This window comes from Strix aluco, chromosome 5 (genome assembly GCF_031877795.1).
Source record: "Strix aluco isolate bStrAlu1 chromosome 5, bStrAlu1.hap1, whole genome shotgun sequence".
Classification (NCBI taxonomy): domain Eukaryota; kingdom Metazoa; phylum Chordata; class Aves; order Strigiformes; family Strigidae; genus Strix; species Strix aluco.
In genome coordinates, this window is record NC_133935.1 from 57801169 (window position 1) to 57818733 (window position 17565).

The 17565-nt window shown below is 36.3% G+C and overlaps 1 protein-coding gene across 2 annotated transcripts in view; it reads right to left on the bottom strand.

The window, feature by feature from the left end:
* Window positions 1–1049: 1049 nt before the first annotated feature.
* IMMP2L (inner mitochondrial membrane peptidase subunit 2) overlaps window positions 1050–17565 on the bottom strand; it is a 487361-nt gene continuing 470845 nt past the window's right edge. For both annotated transcript variants that reach the window (XM_074827518.1, XM_074827517.1), the window contains one exon: window positions 1050–1574. In XM_074827518.1, coding sequence (XP_074683619.1) covers window positions 1455–1574 — 120 coding nt within the window. In that variant the 3' untranslated portion in view covers window positions 1050–1454. The remainder of the gene's footprint in view (window positions 1575–17565) is intronic.

Here is a 17565-nt window from a genome sequence, read left to right on the forward strand (position 1 = left end):
GCAGGAAATTTCTTGAACTCTTTTCAGTTTTCTTAATTAATTAAAAAAAAACCCAACTTTGCAAACTACTGTTTTCAATCACCCTGTGCCAATCAAAATAATTGTTAATTTACTGCAATTAACACCCAAACAAACTGCATTAGTTTTAACTAAGATGAGTTCAGAGACCTGTGGAACAGCTTCTTGGAACAAAGAAAGATTATGGCACATGTAAAGTGTTCAGAGAGCCTACAGAGCTGGAGCATTTAAGAAGGTTAGACAGTAATAAAGAGTTTTCACAGTGACTGAACCTATCATCTAATCGATATGCAGATATATGTCTTCAAGGAGCTATAGACTTATTTTCCACTTGTCTGAAGTTCTGATAATTGCATGATTTTAGCTGAAATGTTTAAAGATCTTTTATGTGATTTGTTAAATTTTAAAGTACTATCCTATCCGAAGTAAAATTCAATAAATTTGAAAATAAACTGGCTCATATTAATTTGCAGCTGAAAATGTGTTGTTTTTCAAGTTCTTTTCACTTATAATATGTGCAGAAGCTTTACTGCATACTCAGAGCGTATTTATAATATCAATTATATCTTTATAGTATTAATTGTGTAGTATTTATGATTTATGATTACATAGTTTCAAAGAATTGAGGCAATCAATGCTAACAATGATTTACTATACTTGAGAAATAAATGAAATGTTACCTTCAGATACTGCAATGTAATTGGTATGTTTTGACTGAATACCTACTTCAGCAAGATATACAAGGAATGTTTATATAGAACACTCCCGAAAGAGAAATTAAAAATAAGTAATATGTACTCAGTTTAATAATAAACACAAGCTACATTAAAATTAAAAAAAAAATCTCATTAGCTTTTTGAAAAAAGTTTACATAATATATGATTAACTTTTCAGCTACAGAAGTACTGATTCTTCAGTATTAGAAATTATAGGATAATCCAAAGCATATTACGTGTTTTGAGGGTTTTTTCATATGCAATCAATGATAATAATAAAGGTTCTGTTCAGTTAATAAAGAAACAAGCTGAATGTAAAAGATTAAAATATTTTATTGAAGGTTTTAATAATTTCTTATCCAGAGCACAGGTACAGATGTAATAAGTCAAGCATTTTACTGCTCCCAGAAAAATTGAACATTCAAAACTTCTACAACCAATTATTTGAAACCAAAATAATGCATAATGCACTACTGTTTGAGATTAACAACAACAACTAAAAAAAACCAAAACCAAAAAACAAACAACACAACCAACCAAAAAACCCAATAAAGCTTTACACTTAAGGTGTCATTTTACCATGGAGATGTCACATGTATTTGCTGATATGGTACCTGATGTTAAAGCACACTTGGTAAAGCTCTTACGGGTAATGTTATAACCACTGCAACTCTTCCTGGTTAAACTTTACTTCAGCGTTTTTCTGTCTGAATATTTAGATTACTCTTGCTCTCTCTGGAGTGGTTTGCGCTCTGGAGGTAGCATAGGCTGTAACTTCTGCCAGCGTTGTGGAGGCCAGAGGATATGAGTAGCTCGAGCATGTAGAAGTCCAAGAGAGACCTGTAACCGAAACATAAACCAGGGAGATTAATAAATACTGCAAATAAAATAAAACGTGGAAAATACAAAACACATGATGATTTATTAGAACAATGAGGGAATACACAATAGAGAACTCTGCATGCATGAGGAGTGTCTCAGGCATGAACTAGGAATGTTTTTTCAGGTTCAAGAAAAACAGCTAGTCAAAACAGGTGAGGCATTCTATAATTCACCTAAAGCTTTTGTGGTTATTAATTATTCTGGATACGGCAGAACAAGGTTCAAGTATCTATTCTGAATAAGTTAAACAGAACCTGTGCCTTATATTTGAGCTATGTGCAGCAAGCACATCAGGATAGCGGCTTTTCTAAACATGCTGTACTTTCTATTTGTCACTGTCCCTCAAAATTCCATTTTGTCTCCAACCAAAAATGGAAATTACTCTGAATCTTTAATATTTCCCCAAGGATGAAAATGCATTTCTGATAGAATTATTTGAAATATATCTACAGATCAAATATTTTTTAAGTTCTAGGACTACCTACACTTCATTAGTACGTTTTCTAAACATGTTTTATGATCTGTTTATTTATTATTGTTTTACTTCAATAAATTTACTTCACTAATGTTTTACTTCAATAAAACAAATTGATTATGATATTGCTTATAAAAGAATCATGTATAGGTGGATTGGTTTAGAAAACTGAATTGCTTAGAAAATCTTAAGAGAATTACAAACAAGGCTCTTTTCAAATATGGTATGAAATGGCTAGACTAAGAATAGCAGAACAGAAGTCACATGTTCAGACTGAGATAATAAGACAGGCCTTCAATGTCCATACTTAACACTGAAATTAAGTAATTTGGTATGGAGTTAGTCTCACTTAATTTGAAAAGCCTGTGGGATAGGCTTCTGCATCTTAAGTTATTTGTTTAGACTTCTGGAGACAATAGCATGTAATAAGCTTCCTACCAGCTATAAAGTATCCAGTGCCAATAGAAAAGTTACAAACAGGACAAAACCATGTTTATAAATACCGGAATGTCTCTATACGTGAAAGGATGAAATAATTCAGACTCCTAAAGAGATGACAGGGACAGCATTCTATAAAATCATGAATGGCATGGATAAAGAATTCATAGGCTTTATTTGCCTATTTTGTCATTATTTCTATGAGGAAACATCAGATGACTGTCTTAAAGAATTTTTAAAGCCAATAAAAGGGAAATACTTCTTCAGAGTATACACGATACATCATACTTGTATACATTGTACAGGATACTGAAGAGACCAGAAAAGACTAACAAACTGATTCAGAAAATAATGATAGAAGCAAGGTCCATCACACATAATTGAACATAAAGAAAATAACAGTGTAGCCTCTATACTTCACATTAGAAAACACCGGTGGAAAAGTTATATACCTGTTCTGTTCTTATGCTCTAATGATCTGGTATTAGCTGTTGTCAGAGCCAGGAGTTAAATGGATTTCTTGTTTGAACCTGTACATTTCTGCTTAAATTTTTATGTAAACTCAGTTCTTCAGTTCCATTCTATTTCTCATCACAAGAAAAAGTGATATCAGTAAGCAGGTAATTCAGCATTTTATGCAAATAGACACCAAATAGGCCCCTAGGAATATCTTCAGCTAATTTTCTTGATTTAATTTCATAGGATTAATGTATATTCACCAGTCTGTCTCTACTACATAATTAAATCAGTGAAGCTGAAGTGGTCTATATCTAATTCCATATTCTGTAGCTTGATGAAGCAGGTGCTGAATTACTTGAATATAATTTGGTTACTTAATAACCCACAATATCTAAAAGAATCTGAAGTAGATCACCAAAATTGCAGTCTAACATTATATTTCACTTGCTTGATTCCTTGCAGGAATCACTTGTTTCCCAAATCTACTGCAGCCTTTTTGTAGGCTTTAGCTACATTTTTTTAAGTCTTGACATACTTCTGTGTAGTTTGTTGGATATTTATGGAACTCACAATATCCTTTATCTTAATTATCCCATAAAGTGGTCTGCAAATGTAATATTACCATGGGAATTTGTTCCCGGAGTATACAGCATGATGGTACATGTATTACAGGGTGGTGCCAAAATATAAAACCACAGCAAACCCTACCACTGCATATAAAATGTGACAGCATTAGTACAGAGAACAATGTTAAAATATTCTTCCCAAACACAAATAACATCTTATTTTCAAAGCTCTGTGTTTTTCTCAGTGCATTCCTTGTTACTGATGTCGGTAGGAGGTCTGCACCCAGACTGAGAATATAATAAATGAATCAAAACTTGTTTGAAGCTGAGGCTGGGAATAATTTTGCCCAGAGGATTACTTCTACTGACCATCATCTGACTTGAAACTAATAAAGAAATATCTTTCCTATAAACCTGATTTACAGGACAACATGACTAGTGTTAAAAAGGAAAAACAGGTATTGTTGGGTGATAGAAGTCTTTACTAAATAACAGAAGACACTGATGCCATAGGGCTTCTTTTATAATAACTTAAAGGCTCCCTTTAAAAGCACCTTGATGTTTGACTTCTGCAAACAACCTTAATAGCTTTCGTCCATTGCCTATTATTATTATGTAGTTACCACAGCAGCCATGAATTTCACTGAGGAAGAACAGAATTGTTTGCAGAGAATAACCTGCCCTTGTTAATGGATTTACCCTCATCAAGGTTAAATATGGACAGAGGGTGAACTGAGAGGCTACAGTTTCCGTTGCAACAGTGAAATATTGAAATAATCTATTAAAATAGAGATTAATCAGTTCCCTTACAGACATTATTTACTTTCCTTACTTAAGAAAATAAGTTTCCCCCTTGAAACACTGTCTTAACTATAAGAAAAATCAGTACTTCACAGGCACAAATTCTTTGAGGAACATAAATTTCATTTACAGACATGAGTAAGAGATGCCAGCAATCTAAATAGTTGATTTTTATTTCTACATTACGATCTATTTATTATTCTTGCTGTGGCAACAACAGACGCTATGTTGAATTGAATCCATATTATTCTCCCTAAACTGAGCTGTTTAGGCATTAATTCTAGTTTTTTAAAATCTTTGAATATTTAATTGAACAACTGAGAAGTCATTCTGTTAACATAACAATTTTATCTGCAAAATAAGTTTTGAATGAATAATACTGTTTCGACACTGTTACTGTGATAAATGCATATTTCCTAGGAGCCTGCTCGTTGTTAGTATGTTAGTTGTATGGAGACTGATTAGTTCTGGCACTGCATTAGGGAAAGATAAGCCTAAACCTGATAGTGCTATCTGCAGTGGTATTTACAACTATCTTGCTCATTCTGTCCTAACAGGTTGGGATAAATGCACCCTTATTAGTTTAGAGACTTATATTACTATCACTTCCCCCGGTTCCAAAATACTCATTGATTTACAGACTGTACTTTCCACCTCTTCTTGTCTGTTTGCCATTTGACACCTTCACTGTCTCTTAGCATGATGGCTTTTTTAATCTCAAATCACAATGGGAAAAGCAGCTGTGCAAGGATCCTGTATAGATGTAGTATGCAGTGGCGCACACCAAAATTTCTAGGGAAATCCAGGTCTTCTGTTTGGATTTCAAGAAAAGGAAAAGTCTAGATAAGGATGTGACCCTAACACAGATATTCTCAACTTTCTCAGGATATGTAAAGTCTACCCAACCTGCTAAATTCAGGTACTGCTGCTCCTAGTTGTGAGTTCACTTTATATTAGGAGCGTTCCCCACAGATTTCTCTTTGTTTCTTTTTCATTGAACCTTTTGTGATTTTGCTCTAGCTTAAACAGCCAAGATTTCAAATTCTGTAACATTAAAACAAGAAAGGACAGCACTACTGAATATAACCTGAGAAACAGCAATGCAGAACCAAAAAATACAACTTTACAACTTTTTCTAGTTAGACTTCCTAACTAGTCAGTTTGTTAATTAGAAGTAGTATGACAAAGAGATGAAAGACAATGCAAGAAAGTTAGTTCAGCTGTTATTGTAGCCCTGTAAACCAGTAATGCCACTGCTAGTAACGTTGCTGTAGGCCTTGTAACAGCTCTGCAAGGCCTCAAGATTGATTTCTCAGGCTTTGTCTGAACTTTCCTTGCCTGCCTGGAGTTTTGATTTAGCTTGTTAAGCTGCAACAATTTTTCTAATGATCAGGTGACTATTGCCTAGATTGTTACAGTTTTGCTTGTATCACTTATATTTGTTTATATTTGCATAATCTTGTTGTATAATCAAAGTTTTTACACACACAGTGAAAAGTAATAATTCTCTGTAGAATGAAAGATTTATGATTTTTACATAATAATGTGATTTACAGGACTATAGGCATGGGATAATAAAGACAGTCTTATAAAGAAGCTAGTAGTGGTCATTAAAAAACAACTGATTGGAGAGCTGGACAAAAAGGTTTTAAGGCTAGCAAAGAGGAAAAAAAATGTGGAGAAGAACAAGGAATGTACTAACATATGTAAAATAAAATACATTATATATACACCTAAAAAGAGATGTTGTCAATCAGTAAAGAAAGAGTAAGGCAAAAGAAACATGTGAGAAAATATGCTAAATTAGCCCCAAGTATAACTGAGAGGTGAGGAAGAAGAAACCATCAACGTCACAGTCCTCCTAGTGTTCCTCCTAGAATTCAGGGTGCCAACAACTCAGTAAACCACGTTTTTCCTTTCTTTTTGAGGAGAATGGGTGCTGCCAACTTTAGCACCTAAAGAGACAGCATAAACACTGAGAAAGGGGTAGATACTTGAAAGTGTTTGTGTGACATTTTTAAGTTGTGTTTTAATGAGACTTATTGTGCATTAATTTGATAATTTGGAGTGCAAATGGCAATATCATTGTAACGGGACTAACTATATTAACAGTCTAAGTAAAATACTGTAAATAGTTATGATTTAAACTGAAAGAGGGTAGATTTAGATTAGATATAAGAAGAAATTCTTTACTGTGAGGGTGGTGACACAGTGGAACAGGTTGTCCAGTGAGGTTGTGGGTGCCCCCTCCCTGGAAGTGTTCAAGGCCAGGTTGGACGGGGCTTTGAGCAACTTGATCTAGTGGAAGGTGTCCCTGTCCATGGCAGGGGGGTTGGAACTAGATGATCTTTAAGGTTCCTTCCCACCCAAACCATTCTATGATTCTATGATTTTAATGCAGCTGTGAATTGGTGGCTTCTCATATCAGGTAAGTTTAGTTTTTTGCTCACAACAAAGTTTTGACTAACATTACGTTACAGCTGGTTTTCTAACTGAGACTACATAAACTCTCATTAAAAGGTGCAAAATAGAGAAAATCTTTCCCTCACTTGATATCTCTTTTCATATTTTTCCTAAACAAAAATGGTGATTCTGTTGAAATCTTAATAAACACATTTGGTTTCACTCTTTCTTCTGCTTCCAAAAAAAATACATTCAAAATCAGAAAAAAAGAAAATTAAATAGACTATTTTATTATTTCCTTACAATGTATTTTGACCTGCGGGGATTGTGACTGAAATTTAACTTAGTTATTTCAATAAAAACATGAAATATACACGAAACATTTACATCTTTGTGACAGAAGGTCCTGTAATAATCATATTACAAAGTGTAAAATAACATAAGAAATCTGGGAATATCTAGGTCACTTACAGAAGATAATAATAAACGAAGGTAATAGGAAGATAATAAAGCACAGCAGTAATTCTTAACATTGGATCAACACAACAATCCTCTTTGAAAGTGTACTTCAATAAGTACTTCAATACAAATATACTTCTGAAGAAGAAATATGTAAAATACTATCTGAAAAATGATCTTGTTTCATCACATTTAAACCTAGAAAAATCTCAATATTCATTTGCATTTTGTCTCCTGGTGACATTAATAAATGTATAAATTGTGCAAATCCTCTAAAATACCTCTAGAAGACAACAATAGTAGCTACCCAACAAACTAGAAGCAGAACCAAATTACAAGATGTGGTGGTTTGACCTTGGCTAAATGCCAGGTACCCACCAAGTCGCTCTATCACTTCCCCCCCTTTCCCCTTTTTTTTCTCAATAGGGCAAAGAAGGGAAAGAAAATAAGATAGGAAAACAAAACAACCCTTGTGGGTAAAACAACAGCAGTTTTAATATAAGCAAAGCGAAGCAAAGGTCCGCGCACGGAAGCAAAAAAAAGAAAACAGATTTATTCTCTACTTCCCATGAACAGGCGATGTCAGACCTTCTCAGGAAGCAGGGCTCCAATACGTGTAGTAGTTGCCTCGGAGGACCAAGGGTGACCCCACCCCCTTCCTCCTTTCTCCCAGCTTTATACTGAGCAGACGTCATATGGTATGGAATATCCCTTTGGTCAGTTCGGGTCAGCTGTCCTGGTTGTGTCCCCTCCCAAGATCTTGCCCACCCCGTCTCACTGCGAGGGGGAAAATGTTGGAAGAGTCTTGGTGCTGTGTAAGCACCACTCAGCAGTAGCCACAACACCAGTGTGCTATCAACATCCTGCCAGCTCCCAGCATAAAACACAGCACCATGAGGGCTGCTACAGGGGAAAACCAATTCTGGCTCAGCCAGACCCGATACACAAGAACCACGGATTATAACCTGTGTACTTGAGACATACCGTCAACAGCCAGAAAATCACAGTTTTAAAGGCATGTATCAGCCTCTGGTTCTGAAGAGTCACCTTTGCTTTAGTCTCTTAAGCTGAGCTATATTCTAGTAATATTCCACAGGCCTTCCAAATGCCATGGCCAATGATAAACATGTAAACACAAAAAATTAAAATTCTCTCAAACCAAAAAGAGATAAAACAATACGAACAATCACAGTGTTTCAAATTATGCTTTCTATTCTCTGAAGTAATATATTTTCATTATATTTTTTTTGTTCATATGCAGGTTAGTAAAGAAGCTATATATACAGCCTTTCACATGCTCAGCACTACGAAACATCATCTGTATTCAAAATTTCCTTCTCAAATTTTCTGTTTCATAACACAAAGTCATTGGAGATGGAGGGTGGAGGGAGTAGTTCTGTAGCATTCTGTGGCACCATTTGAGTAGACATATAGCTTTAATGATTTTTTCCAGATCTATTAATTCATAGGTCTGCTACCTGTATTCTATTAGCCAGTTAGCTGCAGTTTGACCATGTTGAAGTTCTGGAAGATTGGGAATGCCAAATTTGCATGGAGGTTGGAAACTGTGTAAAAGGACCAGGCTAATGAGAAAGGATAGAAAAAAGATCTAAAATATTTTAGACACTAAAATCTCAAAGAAAATCTCAGGATAGAAACACTTAGGCAACTCTGCAGTGTTTCAGCTATAATACTAACAAAAATACGTGGCGTGGGACAGCTATCTATGTCAAATTAGATTTCTTGTCTTTAAGAAAGGTTGTTGCACTGGGTTTCAATATTAGATTGTAGGTGTAAAATGGTCTAACAGAGAATTCTCCCAGTAAATTAGTCTCTTCAAAAAATCCATACTTTAATAGAAAGTAAACATGATTGCTCTTACATTTCATTTTCTGTACATGGTTGAACTTTGAAACAACTACTATGAAGCGCAGTATCAGGAAAAAGGCTCAATAAAAATAAAATCCTTTGGATTACAGTAAAATCCCAGAGAAACCACTTCCTCTAGTAGAAGTATCTGGGATAATGAACAATGGCAGAAGAAACAAATATTCTTGACCTCCTTCTTTTATGAATGTAAGAATAACACAATGATGAGAATCAATAGGTTATTTCGTAAATAAAACCATACCACAACAGATGTTCTTTAACTTGTATCAGTTCACTGAAGGTTAGCATAACAAGATGCTAACTAGCTCATGAATATAAAAAAAGTGATAGATTTCTTTCAGCTACATAGCAAAATGCTAGCGTCTTCATCATTCTTTCCTCTCGTTAACTGAACAAATCAGACCTAATGGAGCCATACAGATCTAGTGACAAAGAAAAGAATGCATCCCATTAGTTTTGTTAGTAAGTGTTCCATTACAGTTCCATTAGTTTGATAGCTGAAACAGCAGCTCCAGCTACAGATAAAACATTCCATTTGTGTTTCCTTTCACAGAGTTACTGTATAGTCAGTAAAGGTCCTTATTAAAGTTATCAAATTCAGAAGTTTTATTTATATAGAAAATATAATAAATCTGAAAATATATAAATGACAATTATTTTCTTTTAAGAAAGTTTTAAACAGTGAAAATAGACACTCAAAAGGGATGCACATATACTACACATATATGCACAGACATAGTCACAAAATAAGATGTAAAAGAGAGAAATATATTTCAAATGCAATGGATGGTTCCCAGAATGAATAAAATTTGCGTGTTAGCACAAAGCTGTCTGAAATTAGTATAACAATTGTGACTGCTCCAATCCAACATGGTTTTTCAATTAAGGATATTCATATCAGAAGAGGTGAGCACAGTCATTGCATTGTAATAAAAGCTCAGGTTATTGATTGAATTGAAAAAAACATAATGTACTAAATATCTGGGTTGCATTCTTGTTTGTTCTATCATGTCTACATGCTTATGTTAAACCTAAACTTGTAAAAGAGGTGAGGAACGAAATGGTCACTGAAAGTTTAATATATTTCACATACGAGATTTTTCTACAGTTACATGTGCAGACAGAGACTAGTTAATATTGAACCATAATTTATATTCATTAAAGTAGTGCACATTTAAAGGAATTCAGTATAAAGTAGTGTATTTTTTATTCAATTCATGAACAAATCAGCTGTCAATGCCATTGACTAAATTAAACACAGTAACAGGCTTGGTACAAGTATTCTATGACCTGAATTCTATCTCAATGCATTTTCCTGGAATTGTCAAAGATACATTATTGAAAGGGACACTATAGCTAATTAACTTATTCTTCACTCCTTCCTACTTTCTTCTGGTTTTCTAAAGATATCTCTTTAAAATAGAGGCTAGCATATAACCCAGCAGCTCTACTCTTTTATCTTCAGTAAGTGTAACACTCTTAGAAATTATTCTTTCTTGCTTATGATTAACAGAACCATTATTCTAAATAGGTCTACAAAAAGATTTACAAACCAATCTATTATTTATTTTATATTTCTAGTAATAAAAATGGTGAAAGAATTTGCTTAGTGCACAGTATGCTGTGCTCTGCATACTGCATATACATATCATTTAATAGTTAAAAGCTTTTTAATATTTCACAGGGTAACGCACAAAATTCCTAGACTAAATAGTATTGTCACAAAGTCATGTAACTCAACAGAAGAACAAAATGTACTAATAGCTTTCATGAAAGAGCCCCACATTAAAAAGCAGAAAGCAGTAATATATTTGCATTTCAATATTTTAAGAATTGGTAAATGAAGTGGCAGGAAACAATTATTAAAACACATTTATTATCTTCACCTAGAAAGTATTAGCTATATCCCAAATCTATGCATATTAATTATTCAAGAATACATAAAAGCCTTCAATGTGAATTCCTGTTCAGCAACATATTGTGTCAGTGCCACGGAGTCAGAAGAATGTCAGGCTTTGTAACATTTTTCAGCTTACTACGCTGATATTGATTTTGTACATAGTCTTTCTTGACTGAATACTTAGGACACTATGCAGAAATGCTGTACATTACAAATTAAGTTGATTTCCAGTTTTGTTCCATTGCATGTCATTCTAAAGCTTTGGCAAATGCAGCAGTACAGGGCAATGAGTACAAAGGAAGGAGTCACAGAGCGGCTCTGAGAGCTCTCACACTACTTAGGGACTGCACTTGCCCCCTCACTACATCGCTCCTCCACAGACCCCGTTCATCCCCACGGGCTGGTGCTCGAGAAGATGGAGCCGTGCCCTCTGTTCTGCTGCCCCTCCTCTGTGGTGCTCTGTGCTTCCAGGAGAGCTGGGCAGAGACATCCTGGCACTACTCTGGCCACAGAGATCTGTTGTGATGCTCTGCGCAATAGCGGGGAGACCCCTGCTCTGCTTTCACCACACACAGATAAAGCAGGCCTTAATGACGAGTGGCTAGTATTGCAAAGCTGAGTAAACAAGATAAAATGACAGATCAAATTCCACCAAATTTCTGGAAATATGACTGCACCAGGGTTCATACGCATGTAAGCTGGGACAGGTGACATTTCAGACCCATTCAGGAAAGGAAAGGAAGGAGTCCTACTCTCAGAAGAAAACAGTAGGCTTCAATTTCTAGATACACTCAAATTCTTCTTCAAGAAAAGTGATGAGAAAAAACCCACGTACTAGTTACCCCTTGCATCTAATTTATATTCCTCATACTCCTTCCAAACGCTCAGAAAAGTACCTGATCTCATAGGTCAAAAATCAGGGTTATTTATGAACTTAAGAGAAGTATGAACACTAAGGGATGTCAGGGAGAACATCCCATCCTGCTGCTGCCTCATCTGCTCTGCAAGGAGCAGCTTCAGCCTGAGTGGCTCGATCAGTGAGCACTGTGATGGGACATCATCGGGAACAGCAAACCCCAGGCATTTGGGAAAGTTCATTACCATAAAGTTTAGTAGATGCCTGGCAGTCAGTCAAGATCGTGTACAGTAATTATCAAATGCTGAGTTAAGAAGAAAAAAAAAAAAAAGAGGTAAGAAAAAAAAAGTAAAGAAGGCCAGCAGTAGCCAGAAAAGTCAATTCAAGGGAATAGATGAGAAAATACTTCTTAATTAAAACAAAATAGTACAACTCCTTGTGATATTACAACTGTTAGTGGGCAAAGCAAGCCTTTTCTAAAGCTAGGAGAACTGTTCAGAAATTTTCAGTGACAATAGCTTGTATGTTCAGCAAAGATCTGTCAGCCTACTAACAGCTTCTCTGGCTTTTATCACACATTTCAACAGTTTTAGTCTGATACAAATGAGGTTGTTGCAATACTGTTGATAAAATAATTTTGATTGTATCCCTACCTTAAACAGACGACTGTTTAACAGACTATTCCACTTAACTACATATTTTAAAAATTCCTACTATGAGGTTTGCCTATATTTTCTTCTAAAATGGCATACAGAAACAGTTTGACTTACAGAAATCATGCTGTTGGCAATATGAGCTATGAAAAGCAATGGAGAGTAAATATTCAATGAGCAGCTAGGATATCAAAATGTCATTAAATAACTGCATGATATGTTATTAAAATTATAAAAGACTTTTTAATAGAGGTCTTTGTGTGAGGAGGGCTAGAGCTCATCTAAAATGGTAAATTTCATCAAGATAATTGTGTATACATAATCTCCTCAAGTTGATTTACTAGAAAAAAACCCACATAAATACTTTAAACATATAAAGATTTTTCTCCATCTTATAGCCATACTAATAGCTATGAATTTAACAGTGCTTAAATACTTCCCCTCTTTATCTGATGTATTCTGTATTTCTGTTAAAACTATAGGGAAGAGATTAAATATACTAAACCCAACTTTTATCTTACTTGGAAAAAAATATCTCCAAAATATTCTTTTTTTCCCTAGTCAATTTTACTATTATTTAGCATTCTGTGTTTTTATGATATTGTGACATTTGTCAAAATACATGGCTTCTTGGTATAAATCAAATCATATAGCTATCCTTTCACTTCATAACAGAAATTTTGATTAAATAATTGACACTATATAATTATGAATATAAATTTCACATCCGACATAACTAATCCTCTTCATATTCACATTTTTTTTTCTTTAGTTCACTCCTGATTAGCTTAAGATAATGGCATAACAGGTTTTGCTGAGGAAAGAAGCTTCACAAAAACCAATCAGAAGTATAATAAGATTCATATCCTTAATCAAATACTGTTGCAGTTCTTCTATGCAAATCTTAGTCTGCAAGGATTGCACATCTCACATGTGAGATGATTCTTTAATTCTCCACAGAAAACTCCCTCAGTGAGAAAGCATACGTGCTTATGGAGAAGGCAATTTTACAGACAAGTGACATGATGGATCAAGTCACCAGGCCTGGCCCGCTCACCTGGCAGCCCAGGTAAGCTGATCCAGAGGAAGGGCAGGAGACCAGCAGTCAGGGTGATGCAGCTCCCCTTCATTATGGGGACATCAGTAAAACTAGGAAGAATATTAGAGGCCCACATATGAGTTTCCTGATCATTACATTAGAGGTTCAGTTAACTGGCCTAAACAGAGGTACCTTCTGCCATTTAAAATGTCCCAGGAAACCTCTACTGGCCACTGTGTCTCTTCATTCAGAAGGGCACAGGCTTCTTCAGAGTCCTGTGCTGTATCTTCCAAAGGCACATAAATGTCTCAGATACACTAGGACACAGGAAAAACAGTTTTGTAGACAGCTAGATTTCCACCATTCCTCTCTTTGAGACCTTTGGTATTCCTGGCATATACACACCTTTTTTTTTTTTTTTTTTTCTTGTTTCCTCTTGCTCTCTAGCCTTCTTTGATGTGTCCTTACATAATGAGACAGGATACTAGAAACCAAATAACTGAGTCACAGAATACATCATTTCAAAATAAAAAATTACCTTCCTCATTAGCCAAATACAGTAACCTGATGTGGTGGGTTGACCCTGGCTGGATGCCAGGTGCCCACCCAAGTCGCTCTATCACTCCCCTCCTGAGCTGGACAAGGGAGAGAAAATATAACGAAAGGCTCATGGGTTGAGATAAGGACAGGGGGAGATCACTCACCAATTACCATCATGGGCAAAATAGACTTGACTGGGGAAAAATTAATTTAATTTATTGCCAATCAAGTCAGAGTAGGGTAATAAGAAAATAAAACCAAATCTTAAAACACTTTCCCCCCACCCCTCCCTTCTGCCAGGACTTTACTCCTGATTTCTCTACCTCCTCCCCCACAGCAGCACAGGAGAGTGTGGAATGGGGGTTGTGGTCAGTTCATCACCCAATGTCTCTGTTGCTCCTTCCTCCTCAGGGGGAGGACTCCTCACACTCTTCCCCTGCTCCAGCATGGGGTCCCTCGCACAGGATACAGTTCTCCACAAACATGAATCCTTCCCATGGGCTGCAGTCCTTCAGGAACAGACTGCTCCAGCGTGAGGCCCTCACGGGCTGCAGGTAGAGATCTGCTCCACCATGGGCCTCCATGGGCTGCAGGGCACAGCTGCCTCACCATGGGCTGCACCACGGGCTGCAGGGGAATCTCTGCTGTGGTGCCTGGACCACCTCCTCCCCCTCCTTCTTCACTGACCTGGGTGTCTGCAGAGTTGTTTCTCTCACATATTCTCACTCTTCTCTCCCAGCTGCAGTTGCTGTTGTGCAGCAACTTTCCCCCTTCTTAAATACGTTATCCCAGAGGCACTACCACCATCGCTGATGGGCTCGGCCTTGGCCAGCAGTGCGTCTGTCTTGGAGCCGGCTGGCATTGGCTCCATTGGACGTAGGGGAAGCTTCTAGCAGCTTCTTACAGAAGCCACCCCTGTAGCCGTCCCCCGCTACCCAAACCTTGCCACATAAACTCAATACACCAGATTTAATCGACAACTTTATCTTCAAGAGCTATATTTATCTCAAGGAAATACTAAGACTTGCTCTTAACCTATACAGCATGAGCAAGAAAGTCATGGAAGACTAATGAATTCAGTTCCCTGCATATTTAATAAAATATTCTCTCATAGTTGTAATCAAGCCATAGTTCAGCAAAGCATGTGCTGATCTTTAAATATTCAAGTAAGACACTTAAGCACATTATTAAAATTAAGTAAAATAAAATTAATACAATTTTGAGTGAACTGATGATCCAGATTTATTAACTCTTTAAATTACTCAATTTTTCAGATGAAATGTATCAATGAGGCTATTTTAGCAAGATATAACCACAGAGGACTGCCAGGTCATCAGTACAGGAAAAGGATTAACGCATTTAAGATCTGAAAGATCTAAATGTTAAGATTTAACACCACTAAAACTAATTCATTACACAGAGCTCTTTCACTTTCAGTAAGAAAATCAACGTATTAAAAATTCCTTTTAAAGTGCTTACCTTTATAACACAATCTCATTCAAAATATGCTGCAAATCCAACATTTATTTTGTACTTCACTCTTTTGGGGGACAGAAATCACATTTCTGGTCAGCAGCAGACTGTGTATCCATCACCATTGCTACAACGCCTGGTGATCCAAGTACTGTCTCTGAAATTAGCTGAGGAGACAGCAGCAGTGAAATGTGCAGACAGCACAATCTGATACATTTTCATCAGTCTGCTCTGGAGAAAATATAGTTCTGTATGTTTATTGAGTTGTTTTTTCTGCTTCAGGATCTTAGCACTGACAGTAGATGAAAAAAAGTGATACATATTTTAATGAGACCACAATGAATAGTTAATCTTCTAGCTTGCTTTAATGTACTAAATTTCCATCAGCTATAGGTAAAGGTGATGGAAAGATGGCCATTGCAATTGCTTTACAATGGAAGTCTAGCAACCTCCCTGTAGCATCTTTGTTCTCCCACTACTGCACATCTTAAGCAACCCAGTCTGAGCTTGGTAAGAACTCTAGTTCTTGTTTGCAAAATATTTTGTTTATTTTCTTGTTCCATAATTCTAATGCTTCTTATTCAGGCAAACCCCACTCCCAAACCTACAAAGAAAGGCTTCCATTCTTCAGTCCAAATTTCCCACAGTGACCTAAGTTTTTATGCTGTCTGGAGTCACATACAGCCAAAGGTGAATCTGAAGCTGAAGAAAAAGGAATATATAGATAGCACCAAAACTTTGGATGGGAATTTAAAGTTGCTTGAACAACCTGCATCATGAAACTAGAAGAAAGACTTTCTCCCCAAACTTCAGTAATGATACGCATTCAATGAGCATTAGCTGCATCTGGAAAACATTCCCAATTACTACTAATACATTAAGAGGGCAAGAGCTTCAAACTTATACTAAGCAAGAATAACCTTTAGCATCCATTAAAACAGCAGAGTCCAATGCAGCACCTGCTATGTTCTAGAGCACAGCAGCTCTCTCTGCAACCTCAGAACACTTTACATCACCTTTCTTCATAGTTGCTGCCAGATCTCTGCAGAAATTAATTCACAGTTATTGCAAAGCTCTCTAGTACACATTTGTGAAAGGAACCTTTTATGTACAGATAGTATTTGCATAGGTTCCTGATACTTTCCTCCCTGGTAAGTCTTGGCCACAACTCCTGAGTGACTTCTCTGATGCCATTCTAGCAGCCCTGTTATCCTTCCCATGTGTGTGCTAAAAAAGGGGGGAACCTCCAGCTGGCCCCACTTAGTCATCTTCAAGGCTTCCTAGTTGCTGGCTAGTAGCCTTCCCTGGGCAGAAGATCCCATCAACCCTCCTCCACTGCTGGGCTGAGCAGCACCCAACTCCACTTCCCAGACCCTCTGCTGCCTAGCTCCATTATACAGTGGGAAGTAGATCTGCTGTAAATCCCTAAATGAGGAAGGCTGGAGAGCAAGGCATAATCACAATCAGAATCTGGATGACAAGGGATACAGAAATAATTTCTAAGACAGATTAATTTCTAAATTCAGCCAAAAGGTGAATTCTCCAACAAAAAAAGCTTAATTATGTGACATCTGAACAAATATTTAATTCTCTCCACAGAGAACGCCACCCTAGATTAGACCTTGATTGAGATTAATGGGGCTTGTCCTATCTCCCTTGTTACTTTTTTAAACCTCATCTAGGAAAGCTATCCCACCTGTCCGATTGCAATGAAAGCAAATTGCTATGGTCACCTTATCAGTCATAAAGAGCAAGGCTTCTTAAAGAGAAATTGAGATTCTCCTCAAAAGAGAGAAGAAATAAACATGAAATTTGTAGAACACATATTTTGTATATGCTATAGCAACTATCCAGAAAATAGAAAATAATAAAAGTGGTTTATTCTCAGGGACAGTATTTCAGTTGGCCTCAGTGACTAGCTTTGGTGCTTAAAGAAGCTTTAATGTTCTTCGGTTTTCAAATATTGAGGTTATAATACATTCCATTTCTGTTAAGTA